This window comes from Mauremys mutica, chromosome 7 (genome assembly GCF_020497125.1).
Source record: "Mauremys mutica isolate MM-2020 ecotype Southern chromosome 7, ASM2049712v1, whole genome shotgun sequence".
NCBI lineage: Eukaryota > Metazoa > Chordata > Testudines > Geoemydidae > Mauremys > Mauremys mutica.
The window spans coordinates 1,586,252-1,600,633 of NC_059078.1; the positions used below are offsets into that span (position 1 = coordinate 1,586,252).

The 14,382-nt window shown below is 45.3% G+C and overlaps 2 protein-coding genes across 3 annotated transcripts in view; one reads left to right on the forward strand and one right to left on the reverse strand.

Annotated features, from left to right (window-relative positions):
• P4HTM (prolyl 4-hydroxylase, transmembrane) overlaps positions 1-14,382 on the reverse strand; it is a 28,286-nt gene extending 13,904 nt beyond the window's left edge. For both annotated transcript variants that reach the window (XM_045024313.1, XR_006581087.1), the window contains exons 1-2: positions 14,090-14,382; positions 13,098-13,179 (exon numbers count right to left, since the gene is read on the reverse strand). In XM_045024313.1, the coding sequence (XP_044880248.1) occupies positions 13,098-13,179; positions 14,090-14,350 (343 nt within the window). In that variant the 5' untranslated portion in view covers positions 14,351-14,382. The remainder of the gene's footprint in view (positions 1-13,097; positions 13,180-14,089) is intronic.
• LOC123374391 (secreted frizzled-related protein 5-like) lies at positions 1,322-6,586 on the forward strand. The gene is made up of 4 exons (XM_045024314.1): positions 1,322-1,658; positions 3,114-3,283; positions 5,174-5,263; positions 6,273-6,586. Exons 1-4 carry the CDS (start codon positions 1,336-1,338, stop codon positions 6,584-6,586), a joined length of 897 nt encoding a protein of 298 aa, XP_044880249.1. The 5' UTR covers positions 1,322-1,335.

The following is a 14,382-nucleotide window of genomic DNA, read 5'->3' on the forward strand; positions in this document are numbered from 1 at the left end:
TCCAGTCAAATGGAGTTTGGGGTTAACAATCTTGTCAGTGAGATACTGGAGAGATCCCATAGGACACACCAGCGACACTCAAACCTCATTAGCACGGAAGATATTTTAGGAAGGGGGAAAGCACATCTGGTCCAGTTTTGAAAACTCAAATACCACACTCCTGCTTTCTGAACTACCTCCCCGAGAATTTTGGCAAGTCTCTGGGCTAAGAACAGACCGCAGTTCAACCAAGAAACACACTGAAAAGAAAACAAATTAAGATAATTACTGCTGTTTAGAATTGAGGCTATCTGCTAAAATCCCCAGTGAGCAGGCAGCTTCTCATTCGCTACAGCTAGGTGCTAAGTCTGCAGAAAACAACACTGCCGCTTGCTTCCCAGAAAGCCCCCCCAAAGCACGTGTCCACAACCCCCCTGGTAGGGAACAATTCCTGTCACAGGCAACACACATAATCCTCTCCATAGAAATATTGCAGAGCTGCAACATCCACCTGCCACTTTCTAGTTAGTGGCATAACACAAGTTAAGAATTAACTGAGCAAACTGACAAGCAATACCTCCAATACTTTACCTTCCCTAAACTGGACTGAAATAACATGACAAAGGTTTGGCATTTAATTACAAGCTAGAGAAGGAACAACTTTTCCTAAATTACAGCAGCTGGATTTCATACCAAAAATACAATTTGTATCCACTAGAATGAGCTTTCTATGGCACAGGCTGCTAGATGAAGAGTTTGTCAATCAAATGCTGGTAATCCTGTGTGCAAACAGCCTCCCCTATGGCTGCAAATGAATTGCTCTGTCCAAACTGGGCAGAGAGTTCCCTGAAATGGTTAACTTCTGAACACGGGGCCATCCCACCCCATTGCCTGTTTAACAATGGATCAAGCTAAACAAATGGCTCCTAATTGACTTGGGGCAACACTTGATTGCTTTTCCACAAAAACAAAAGGGAGGAAAACACTGGCATTTATAAAATAATGACTAATCCGGAGAAGAGGATGGGCCAGTCTAATGGTGTTGAACAGAGAGCTCCAAGCCAGGGGGGCCCCAAGCCCTTCCACAGCGTCCCACCTCCTTCCCCCCCAACACCTGCTGATCTCAGCCAAGCCCCCTACAAAAATCCAAACAATCAAGGCAAACACAAACTGTGGTATTGTCTTCCAACAAGAGCTCCAAGAGAGTTGCATGTAATGAGACTGGATTAGCAGAGAGGTGGCTTCATGCTATAAAAACCATCTCCCAGTGAGGAGCAAGTCAGTCCACAGTGCACTGCAGAAGGCAGAGCCTCACCTGCTCTCTGAACATTTTACAGCTACTGGTCCGAAGAAAGAATGGATGCAGCAAATTGCAGATTTCCCAAACTGAGCGTTCAGTGGCTGTTGGCTGTCTTCATATATCTGTTAACCTGGGGCTCCCCAGGAGTTCATGGGTACTTCTTGAGGAGCTCCTCCAGGTGTATGCTCATTCCAAGAAGTATGGCCTTGTGCTACGACATTGGATATTCAGAGATGCGCATCCCCAACCTGCTGGAACATGAGACTATGGCAGAGGTGATCCAGCAGTCTTCTAGTTGGCTGCCCTTGCTAGCCAGAGAGTGCCACCCAGATGCCAGGATCTTCCTCTGCTCACTCTTTGCACCTATCTGCTTGGACAGGTAAGGCATTTCAGATATGTTATTTCAACATGGTCTGTCAGATAAAGCTTCCTAATAGGAGAACAGTCTCCCGAGACGAGCTGGGGAACCCAATTACTGGAGTCAGTTAGAACTAGACTGGACAAAGCACCAAAGTATTGTAAGGAACAGTGTGGCCTGGGCAGGGGGATGAATGAGATGACTCACTAGGGGTTTTTCCCCTCTACCTCGCGGCATTTCTGATGAGAAATAAAAATCCTGCCATACAAGTGAAATGTGTCCTTGGTTTTGAATTTAGTTTGAAGAGCAGCTGCCTTATAACCCACACACTTCTGAAGTAATTACAGTTAGAGAAAACCTGCTGGTAGTTTTCTACCTGCAGACCATGCTGGTCTTCACCCAATGCTCCAGCTTCTGTATAGTATGCAAAAAAACCATCTTCTCTTCTCTTCACTTCCACACAGCGAGCTGGCCATCCCTGAAATATCGGCACAGAAATTCTATCCTCTCCTTGTCTCCCACCACCAGCAAGCCTTGTATTCCTGCTTCTAAATTCTTTGCTCTCCTGTTCTAGGTGTCGGCCCCTTTGCATTTCACCCCCTTCACATGTCTCTCAGACATAGCAAATGGGCTCACCTGGAGTCCAGTTTCTCGCACAGTTGCACACAATGAATTTCTATTGACCTACACAGTAACTCCTCTCTCCTACTCCAGGTTTCCAGTAACTTTACCTATAAATATCCTTGGCTCCCACTCCTCTTGTCCTGAACCAAATAATCCTGTTCCTGCATCACTACCAGTAACCTCTCCTTACACAACACCCCCTACTCCACGCTCCAGCACTAGGGGTTCTTACAAAGGAAAAATCCTAGTTCTTGTGGTGGCTTGGCAACAAACTGCACAGCAATTTAGGAGCTCCAGGGACCTAGTTAGAACAGAATAGAAGTACAAGCAGCAGCTGCACCACTAGAGCAAGTGCTTTCACCTATGGAAGACGGGAGCTTGTGGCAATACCCTACACCCTTCACAAGGAGAAGGGAATGGCTCTTAGCCCTTAATTTCATCCTATTATATCCTCTCCCGTTTGTTTGGTTTCAAAATGTGCATATTCACAGTGTATGTCAAAATTTCTACAGCACCATTAAAATGCCAACCTGTAGAGGCAATGCCTGTGGAGGTTAATCCCAATTTAAAACACCAGTACAGACAGTTTACTAATGGTTTCTGGAAAAATCAGTACCAATTTTTGAGACAAAGTACTCGGATGTTTCCTTCCTAGAGAAACCTCCGGGACTGTAATTCTTGTAGCTTCAAACTAACGCTACTGTAGGGAATATGAATGTCATTCCAAAGTACAGCACGATGCTGTTCATTTAGGAAGGAAGGTGGTTTGAGCTTGCTCTGGAACAGTTAACTCTTCACTTGTGCTTGCAGCGAAAAGCTCGAGACTCAGCGCAGTCCTGTTTCTCTCACTAGGTTCATCTACCCCTGCCGGAGACTGTGTGAAGCTGTTAGGAACAGCTGTGCTCCAATCATGGCTTGCTATGGCTACCCATGGCCTGAAATCCTGAACTGCAACAAATTCCCTGCAGATCACAACTTATGCATTTCAACAATCACTGATGAAAGCACTTCGAGCAGGAGAAGTAAGGCATTTTGCTAACCCACTTAGTCATATATAACATTTAAAGGTGAACTGCAAAGCAAAAACAGGGGCCTGCGCCGTGTTTGGGCTTTTCTTTTTAAAATGACCTCTTTACATTCTGCTAGGCTTTTGTACAATGGAAATGCTGGTTCTGTGCACCCAGGAGAACTCTATGGTAACTGGAGAGCTGAGAGAAATGAGAGAAAACAGAGCAGCTAGGAGGAAAAAGAATTTTTAGTCAGACTATTTAGAAGTCCGGGGTTTTATTTCTGTTAAAACCTGTTCAATTTCAATCACCATTTAACATTTTGGAGAAACGAGGACTTTGTTCTAGATTTAATATGCCTGCCCCTCCAAGCAAGGCATGAGAGTTAATTTTAGTATATGTGGCTCAGATAGCCACAAGATCCTCCAGCAAAGCCAATGATGTTCAGCTCAATATTAAGGTTAAAAAAAACATGCATAAGAAAAACCATTCAGGCCTTCTTTGTATATCAGAAAACAGCTAAAAATGGCACAAGCTCCTCTCTTGGTCAGTGGGTGTGAAGCAAAATTCAAACAGCTTTGAAGTAAAATTTTAAGGGGAACTCTTACCTGACCCCACCTTTCCCGCATTCTGCAGGTGTTGCCAGCATTTCCAGAACAAGTGCATAACTGACAGTGCTACCACACACGAAGAACCAATCCCATCCACTAAGGCTGGCCTCTGTTAACTACCGTTATGTGACTACCAGTTAACCAACACCAGACACTCCACAAACATCTGTTCCCAGACACAGGGGTTTGTGGAGTGCCTACATTAGTACTGACAGTGGTGTCTGTGAACGTGAGTTACAAGAGGACATGAAGCTCTAGTCTAGACGAACTCTGACTGCACCTCTAGCAGCACTATACCCTGCTCTCCCTTTTGAATGATGCTCTAGCAGTTGAAGCATTTGCTGGTGCTAGGCACCCTGGGCTGAAAACAGACTCTGGAAGACCTGAGCAGAGCACAGAAGTGATGTGCTTTAATTTTGTAAGGGGTAAAGCAGCCAGACTGCCAAGTACAGTACACACCCAGCCTCCCTAGCCCATGCAACAAACAGCATTTGCATTGCCTTCAAAAGCAGCTGCCCACTGATTGACCCCCACAGCCTTCCAGCTGGAAGCTAGGGGTAAGTCTTCAATGCAAAAAAAAGTGTTCTTAACTCAGGTTAGCTACCTTGGGCTGAAACAGCTGTGAAGACACGGCTTTTAGCTTGGGTCAGCAGCTTGAGTTGAAGCCTCCAGAGGAGCCTGGGGTTGAACTTGAGCACTAACCCCCTAGCCCCAGTTAGAAGCAGAGCTGCTGTGTCTTCATTGCTGTTTTAAGCCAAGTTAGCTGATGAGTGAAGAACAAACCTTTGCTTGTTTGTGGTGAAGACACCCTGCGATGCCATGAGCAGAAGGGAATGGCAAAGCTGAGCATAAGCAAAGCACAGAGAAAAACATTAATGAAGGGAGAAAGCACAAAGGAAAATGCAGACAACAATGAACACTGTCCCAGCAAGTTGGGAGATGATTTTTCCTTCTGTAATTTCTCACTATTGCTGCCACTGGTGGTAGTGGCGCTGTGAGCGAGTGTTCCCACCACTGTATTCATCTACACCTGTTCTGGGCAAGTGCTGGTAACACTGGAACGTGTGTAGGCAAAGGTCCTGTTCTTTCCCAGTCTCACACAAAGCCCAAGGAGTGAATGAGTCAGAGGCTGCACTCCATCTCAACCTCCAGTGAGCCGCTCCAGTTCAGAGGGGCAGTGCCACTGCTGTTCCTGGGCCTGTTAGAGCGCTTGAATCTCCCGGGCTCTCAATGGCACATCAAGGAGCTTTTGGAAAAGTTCAAGAAGAATGTTATAACTTTGTCTCTGTTGCAGCAGTGCCCCGAGCCAGCTGTAGGGACTGTGAGCTCGAGGAAGCCAGCACCGCCAAGGAGATACTGGAAAACATCTGTGCCAATGATTTCAGTGAGTACACACACCTTTTCTTCCCACCTCCGCTGCTGGTTTCCCCTCTGACAGCCAACCAAACAGCAGCATCCCCTGGAAGCCTCTTCTATTTGCTATAAGAAAGTGGCTTGGAAAAGGTATGGCTCCAGCTTTTACAGTTTTCATTCCTCACCTATGTGCTGAGCGTCAAGCGTCCAAACTGCTCAGGGCTGCTCTGGCAACTTGCCCACAATTCACAACTTGCACCAAGGCCAACACCCTGCATTTTGTATTGGTTTGGGTTCTATTCCCCCATATGCTGAGAGAGCCAATCATGTGGTTCACTTTGGAGACCAGAGTTCAAATCAGATTCCTATCAAGACAGATACACTTGGTCATCTCTAGCCTACACATATCAAACCCCAACACATGTATCCCAGCAATTCCCTGTTTCTGCTCTGAGGCCAGAGACTGGAGCAGGTAGTGGGGTTGGGCGAATCAGCTTGCTTAACTTTCAATTTTCACAAAGTTCTACAGCATTCAGCCACACAATCTTCACAGCTGAATCCTGGACAACTTTGACAAGGATATCAGTGCTTGCAGCCCCTGCTCTGAGGCTGGAACAACAAAGGGAGTGCAGAGCAGGATTGCGGTGCACTGGGCAGATGCACAAGGCCACATGCACAACTGCTTCCTGCCTTGTGCCTCTGCCTATGCAGTGGCATTAATCTCCTTCATGAGCACTCATCCTTCTCCCTACTCAAGGAAAGGGGAAGTGAAGAGAACAATTATTGGCACTAGAAAGGCTGTAATCACAGATTTGGAGGATTACAAGTTGAGCACAACCTCTGTGATTTGGCTGGGACATCACTGAGTCAGGGAAACATCTATAACACTTACTGCATTCAAAATGGAAAAGTTCTGTATGTTGCCAACAGAAGTGGTTGGGAGGTAGTTAACCACCAGCAGTAAAGAAATCCCAAAGGGAATGAACATAAATCAGGTGGGTAATAACAATCGGTAACTGTTTCCCATTTGCTTCTTCCAGCTGTGAAAATCAGAATCTCCAGGAAGAACACGACCTCCACCATCTCTGCTTTTGACCTGGACTCCAAGCTAGAGGTTTTGAAGCACGGCCCCCTCCTCTGGGTGGAAATCCACCCAAAACTGCAGCACTGGCTGGACCTAGATGCCACCTGTGTTCACAACATCATGAGAGGTACACACACAGGAGTCTATGTCATCAGTGGAGAGGTGCAGAATGACAAGGTGGTTGTAAACAAGGCCTATGCATGGCACAAGAAGAACAGGAACCTGCAGCTGGCTGTGCGGCGATGGAAACATCACCGGTGCCGTGCATAGTCTGGCAGGAGATTTCAGAAATCTCTGCTCTACTGATAGGAAATTGCTCCCCTCCCTGTATCTAGAAAACAATCCGTGACAACCAGAGCTTTGGGGCTGTGGGTCAGTACAGTGGCTATTTTTTAGTGGGATTCAATGTAGTCGATAGCCAAGGTCTAGGGGCCATACCACAGAGCATTTCACTAAGGGATTGCTATACAACATGTTCGTTAATTAAGAGCTTAGGGAGTCACCTGTTGCTCCAAGAAATGGAAAGACACAAACATGCTGTGTTCTTCTTTATCTCCTCCTGCACTGGAAACCCAGTTTCTAATAGATTTGGCAAGCTTGTGTAGTAGCAGGAAGAAGTGAATTGAAGTCCTCAGCTTAGAATGGACTGGAGGAGATACCTAATAGCTATTCCTGTCTGTTTCCTTCACACTCAAACTGGTAGTAATTTCAGTCCTGTGGTTTGTCCCTGAAACACAAGCTTGCTGTAGGTCCAGAGATATTACAAAGACATTTCCACACACAGGTCACCTTGCTTGGTGGGACATGCAGCCAGCAGCTGTATTCACCACTTGCAACTACCCCCCCGGGGCTGCCTATGTAATGGCTAAGGACACCTGCAAAGGAAACTGTTGGATTTCTGCCCTTTTTACTTTCTGATAGAAAAAGGTGGCCCCAAAAGGGTTAATTCGATAAGGGAATTAAAAAAAAAAAATCAGTTTACCTAGGAAGACCCTGGTGACTGAAGAACTCGTGATGTGAGGACTTCCCAAGAGTCAGGACAGAAAGCTGAACAACTGGGAGATGAAGGGATTTTTAGTCAGACTGTTTAAAAGTCTTTTCGTTAGCACCCACTAAATCCCAGTGACTAGCATGCATTTTGGAGAAAGGATGTCTCTGCTCAAGATTCAACACCCTCCCCTTCAGTGAAGTACGGTCTGAGATCATTTGAGAAGTCCCCTGTCAAAACCTGGGAAGATCAGACTCAATGCTTCTGATATTTCAAAGGTTAAACAAAGCAGGGGGGAAAAAAACGTTAACTATATCCCTCCACACCACCTTTCTTTATCCAAGAGAGTCAAAAATGGCAACAGGAGCATTTTTCTAAAATCCTTTGCAGATCCCCTATATCAAAAGCAGCACTTACAGCAGTCATCTTCAAGGACAGGTGTGGTTCTCCTGCTTTTCAGACAGGCATTGGCATCACTGTGGATCACAGGCCTTAAAGCAGAGCACAACAGCCACGCGCAAACAAAGAGAGTGAGTTAGTTTTCCAGAATTCCTGGTGAAAGTAAATGTCATGTCTGGAGGATTCCTAAACTAGAGCAAATACAGTAAATACAGGACTGAACTAGGGTGGCAAAGAAAACAAGCTTTGGGGGTAAATGGGTCTTCCTTGTACAGTGATAATTGACATGTTTAACTACAATGTGAGGCTTGTTTTGTTTCTTGATCATCAGTTGTTTACTTTTAATGATCATGCGTGCTGAGGGGAGATGCATGGAACATTTGTTTGGACAGAGGTGCATTTCAGATACCATTGTCTCTAAGTGCTCTTAAAGTGTTTCATTAATTGGCAACCAGATTTTCTCTTTAGCTCTGTCAGTACCCGAGGTGAGGCTTGCGGCCCCAGGACTTTCCCTGTTTAAATTCAGTTGGGGAAATTGGCCACATCCTGACATCTGTGCAAATTTAACTTCTGGACCACTGAGGCACAGAGGATTTTATAGATTCATAGTCTAAGACCAGAAAAAAGGAACCACTGTGATCACCTACTCTGACCTCCTGTATGACAAAGGCCACAGAATGTCACCAAAATAATTCCTAGAGCAGATCTCCTCGAAAAACATCCAACCTTTAATTCAAAATTGCCAGTGATCCACCACACTTTTTGGTAAACTGTTCCAATGTTTAATGACCCTGACTATTGAAAATTTACACCATATTTTTAGTTAGAATTTGTCTAGCTTCATCTTCCATTCATTAGCTCTCTCTGCTAGACTGACGAGCCCATTATTAAATATTCATTCCCTATAAGGCAGATTGTCTAATCCTTTAATCATTTTCACTGCTCTGCTCTAAACCCTCTCCAGTTTATCAGCATCCTTCTTGAATTGAGGATATCAGAACTGGACAGCATTCCAGCAGCGGTCACGTCAGTGCCACATTCAGAGGTAAAATAACCTCTCTACTCCTACTCGAGACACCCCTCTTTATGCATCCAAGAATCGCATTAGCCCTTCTGACCACAGCGTTGCACTGGGAACTCATGTTCAGCTGCTTACCAACCAAAATCCCCAAATCTTTTTTCAGTCTCCCATCCTGCAAACATGCCCTGCATTCTCTGTTTCTCGATGTACACATTTACATTTAGTGGTATTAAAACACACACTGTTTGCTTGTGCCCTGCTTACCAAGCCACCCAGACTGCTCTGTACGAGTGATCTGTCCTCTTCATTATTTACCTCTCTCCCAATTTGTGTGTCATCTGCAAAGTTTTATTGATGATTTTATGTTTTCCTCCAGGATATTGATATAAATGTTAAATACTAAAGAGCCAAGAACTGATCCCTCTGGCTCCATCCACTCCATGATTCCCTACTTACAATTACGTGTTGAGAACTACCAGATAAGCCAGTTTTTAATCCTTTAATGGGTGCCATATTACTTGTAGATCATTCTAGTCCTTTAATCCAAATGTTGTGCAGTACCAAGTCAAACACCTAAAAAACACAGCGAGACTCCCTGCTTTTCTCCCCCCCCCCCCCCTCGGCTCACAAATTTGAGCCCAAACCATAGAGTTCCTTGCCAGCTGATCTCTTACAAGACAACTGCCTCAAAGCAGATTGCACTCTAAGTTATCACAGCATCTAGAAAGACCGAAAAAGTCCTGTCTGGTGCTTGTTTGATACTAACAGGATTATCTGATTACTAGTGCTTCTCATAAGGAGGAAAACATACGGGGCAAGAACCTTTCCTAGCTCCATGAAATAATAAGCTTGGGTTCAACGGCAGATGATTCTTTGTCATTTGTAAATGTTTAAGTATTAAAAAACAAAAAGAACAATTTCCCAGTAGTGCCTTGCCACACTCCCAAACACAAGGCTGCTGAGAAGTCTTTAATATGACATCCTTTGCCTGAAATCAATGTTGCACTGCACTTTCCTGAAGGCATTCAGAATATGGACTAGTCACTCACTTCTATACTTGTCCTCAAACTCTGCAAAACGTTTTGATAATTAATTCAAAGGCGTTTATATTTAACTTGGAAAGTCCTTTACAGCTAGAGCCTCTAGGCTTTGTCTACACACAACAGGTGTTGATTTCTTATTGATGGAAGTGAAAATAGATACACTTCAATCTGATGATGAGCATCAACACAGTGGGGCTGTTCCAACTTCACATCAATTTTTAAACCAATTTTGTTAAATTGAAACAACTTGTGGGTAGAGAATGCCTTAGTGGTCTTTTAAAGTCAACCCCGGCTCCTGGGAGGCTCAGTGGGGTGATAAGAGCTGCCTGTGAGCTGAAGTTCCTAAATAGGAACTCCTTATCAGAGGACAAAGCAGAGCAAGCTGAATAAGGCCCTAAAGTGCTGGACATCAAGCACTGTTCCAGGAGTGATGCATTTCCAGATAACAGGATCAGAAAACAAGGCCTACCCCCGAATCCGGAAGAGAGGTGTTAAACTGGATTAATAAAGTTCTGAGTCTACTATGCCATAAGTCTGTTTTTTGTCAGCTACAGCCGCTTTCTTGAAGGCCAGGATCAGCTCTGTTAGGTGAATGGCATCAATAAGGGTAAATAAGTTAGAACTGAGGGCCCAAGGGAAACTTAATTAGTAAAATCAAACTGACCCCTCACACTCTGTTCCCTGTCATTATATTGAGGCTTTTTGTGTGTGTGACTTTTATAAGACACCAGTTCCAAACTTCAGACTTTACACATTGCCAGAGGGAAAACTATTTTGGAATTTACAAGTTATGAATACTATGTATTTAGAAACCAATGACAGAGCAGTGTGCATTTCTTAAAGATGCTTGTTGCATTAAAAGGATTTAAATAAGAAGGGTGTCTCGGTTTTTTCTGAGCTTTCACTTTGAATCAGGTAGTGTGAACTACAAGGAACCTTTTCTTCTTATTCATATCACACAACAACAGTGAAAGTGCCATAAAGAATTCAGAGTAGCAGCTGTGTTAGTCTGTATCCGCAAAAAGAACAGGAGTCCTTGTGGCACCTGAGAGACTAACAAATGTATTTGAGCATAAGCTTTCGTGTGGAAACAGTTTCTCTCCACCTGGACAAGCAAAACTTGTACACAATTCTGCCAGTAAGAGTTATTCACATCTTTTCAATATATTAAAGTGAGATCTAGCTAAGAGGAATCCTTGTGTACTGTGGAATGGCTAGGAACTAAAAGTGTGAATAGCATGCCATGCCAAGGAGAGTGGAAGGCACTATTTCTACTACTATCTTCGTTATTCATTTCCTCTCCTAGATACTTAAACAGCAATGCTAAGTTGCCTTATCATTTACTTTCAAACGTTCCAGGATCCCTTATACCTCCCTAATATCTCAATCTCTAGCATCTTTTCGACAGGAGCTTAGGTCCATGGGATTTAAAAAAAACCCAAACATAGAAAGGGAAGGGGTTTTGTTTGTTTGGGTTTAGTTGGTTTGTTTTGGGGTTTTTTTGGGGGGGGCGGGGGGGAAGAGACCCTGAGGGAAATTAACTAGTTTTCCAAACTCTCCTAAGTGGACTGTTTAAAATTAATAATCTCTATGGACAGTGGATCAAAACATCTTAAACACAAAGGGTGAACATATTTAACCAGGGTATCACAACATGATTTAAGGAATTTAACTGTTGGAGGAGAAATGAACATGAAATCTCCCCTTGCCGATTAAAAATTAAAACAGAAGTCCCTTAAAAAACCCAAACCATTTGACTGTTCCAAGAAAACTCAACCTCTACATCAATGGAAGCACTAAAAAAATTAACAAAAACCAAAGTAGTGACCTATACATGCACAGACCTTTCTGCCATATTGTACATACAACGCTCCCAGCTGCACCTTCCATGGCTTGTATCTTGATTCTCCAGAGATTAGGAGGTAAGAAAGCAAATTGAGATAGTCACCTTTTTTCTTAAATCAGTTTCCAACATTTTATGGAATTCAGATCTATTCACTTATTTTTCAAATTATACTAAAAAATAAAAGCAAAAGAACTGGTAAGCAGCTCAAAAGTTTGAACTGATATCTGCCTTAATAAGTAAATCTTAATAAAGATCTGAATAAAAGTCTGAAAAATCTATTTCCTAAAGGCAGGAGAGAAGAGCTACAAATGTTATAATGTCAGTATCAGTCACTTCTGTGTGTCCTGTGGGAGTAATCAGAAGAGCTACAATCAAAGCAGGTTGCCAAAGGCAAACTGGCAACTGGATTTCCACCAATCTTCGGAATTCACACAGGCCTGTTTTTATTGCACTGGGCTGCTAACAAAGTAAAAGGGGACACATAAGCCATCACATGTATATACTGTATAAGACAAAGCACATAAAAGGGCACAGTCATGCTCTGCCTCCTATGGAACATTAAGTAACAGATCTCAATTTTCTCTAACTCATCTGAGCAGAGATGCTCAATCTAGTAGTCAGGTACTAGTTACCAATCCCTTGATGCTTCAAAGATTTTGTCTTCACCGCAAAGTTAACTCAAGTTAGGCACAACACTCAAGTTGTAACTTGAGTCCTCTCCACACACACACACAAGCCGTTAATTTGCGCACACTGACGCTTTTAATTCACGTTGGCTGGCCTGAGAGGAGATGTAAGCTAAGCTTGAGTTAGTCCAACTCAGCAGCTTGCTAAATGACCACACTGCTTCTAATGCCATCGCACAATTCCCCCAGCATGCCCAGAAAGGACAGAAAAGTTCTCACACAATTCACTGGGAAAGCATTTACACAGCATCTCATCTTACTGAAGTGCAAAGACGTATGGGCTGTGCCCACAGAAGGGCCACACACAGCAAGTGCAGTGGCAGTATGCACACAGCAACTCAAGTGTTATTTCACAGTGTGGCCGCTCTCACTGGAGCTAGGCTAACTCGGGAGCAATAACTGGAGTGTAGATAACTCAAATTAACTCTACAGGAAAGACAGACCCAATGAAAGGCACAAAACCTTCTACCATGGACAGTGGTTCTCACCCATATACACTATTCCTTCTGAAGCTACCACTTAACAAAGAATTCAGACATCATTTCACACCAAATGAACAGCATCTACGAGGACACAAACTCCACTTTCATGATTTACTGCAGAAGTTTCTCCTTTTTACAGAGATGTGTTTTTTATTTTATCAACCAGATTCTGAATTACCATAACTCCCGTGCTCTCTCTTTATTGGCTTGGGGCCCATAATGGCCACAAATATATCCAGACTGCAGTGGGGATTAAAATACCAATGGGATTTCAGCCACTGTGTTAGCAGGTCTTGTGCAGTGCCTTGTGTCTTACCAAAGAGAAGCGGTTTCAAGCTGAGAGTTTTCATGAAATGGACTTTGTTAGGGACCAGCTCCACCTTTTGCTTATGGCCAACCTGGGGAGGAAAAAAACAGCAGGAGTTAACATACTATATTCCAGGCTCAACTTTTCAGTACTTGTGGAGGGAGGGATAGCTCAGTGGTTTGAGCATTGGTCTGCTAAACCCAGGGTTGTGAGTTCAATCCTTGAGGGGGCCACTTAGGGATCTGGGGCAAAAATTGGTCCTGCTAGTGAAGGCAAGGGGGCTGGACTCAATGACCTGGCAAGGTCCCTTCCAGTTCTAGGAGATTGGTATATCTCCAATTATTACCTTTTCCCCCCCACTGTGCATCCAACAATCACTATGCAAAAAAGCAGCTTGCCTGCAATTTTGGACTTCATCTATACAGACATAGCAGGCAGGCAGTCAGGAGTCTCTTTCTATACAGTTCATGTGCTACTGCATCGGGATGTCTGAACTCAAGTCTGGGCACCTCATCACTGGATCTGGACAGGTTAGTTCTTGGTTTAAACTCAGCTTAAAGGGGTTAAAAATTCAGCCATGGTGCAACTGAGATCAATGGTGTGACATACATTTATAGCAAGGGCCAATTTACCCCAAAGTCGGTAAGAAACAGAGCGGAGAATGGCACCAAGCCGGCAGAGCTCTGACCCCGAAACGCTGTTTCTTACTAAGTCACCTCAGGCCAAACTTCAAGGAGCCGTGCCCCGCCAGGCTGTACCAAGCCGGCACAGGCCGAGGCAGGCCAGCCTGGGCTGAATGCTATTGTGCCAAGTCCTTCCAAACAGCAACGCTGAGACAGGCTGCCCGCGCCCGCCCCCCCCATGGGGCGCCCCCCCGAGCCAGCCTAGGCTGCGAGAGGCCAAGCTCGCGGCTGGGGGTCAGTACACGGGCCCAGGCGTGTCGGGGGGAGGGGGCCGAGCCGGGCCAGGCCCGCCCGCGCTAGCCCGCGCCAGCTCCTTGCCTTGATGCCCTCGCGGCGGGGCAGGGCGCCCCCCCGGGGGCCGGGCTCGCTGCGGGGCGGGGGCGGGGGCCCGGGGCCCGGGCCGGGGCCGTCCCCCGCGCTGAGGTGCACGAAGAGCAGCAGCCCCAGCACGTTGAGCACGTAGAGGTGCGCGAACACCATGAGCACCACGAAGTAGGGGCGGGAGCAGATTTGCCGGGGCCGCCCCGCCGGGGGCCCGGGCAGCGGGGGCCCCTCCGCCCGCGCCGCCTCCGCCGCCATCGCCCGGCCCCGCCAGCCCCCGGAGCGCCCAC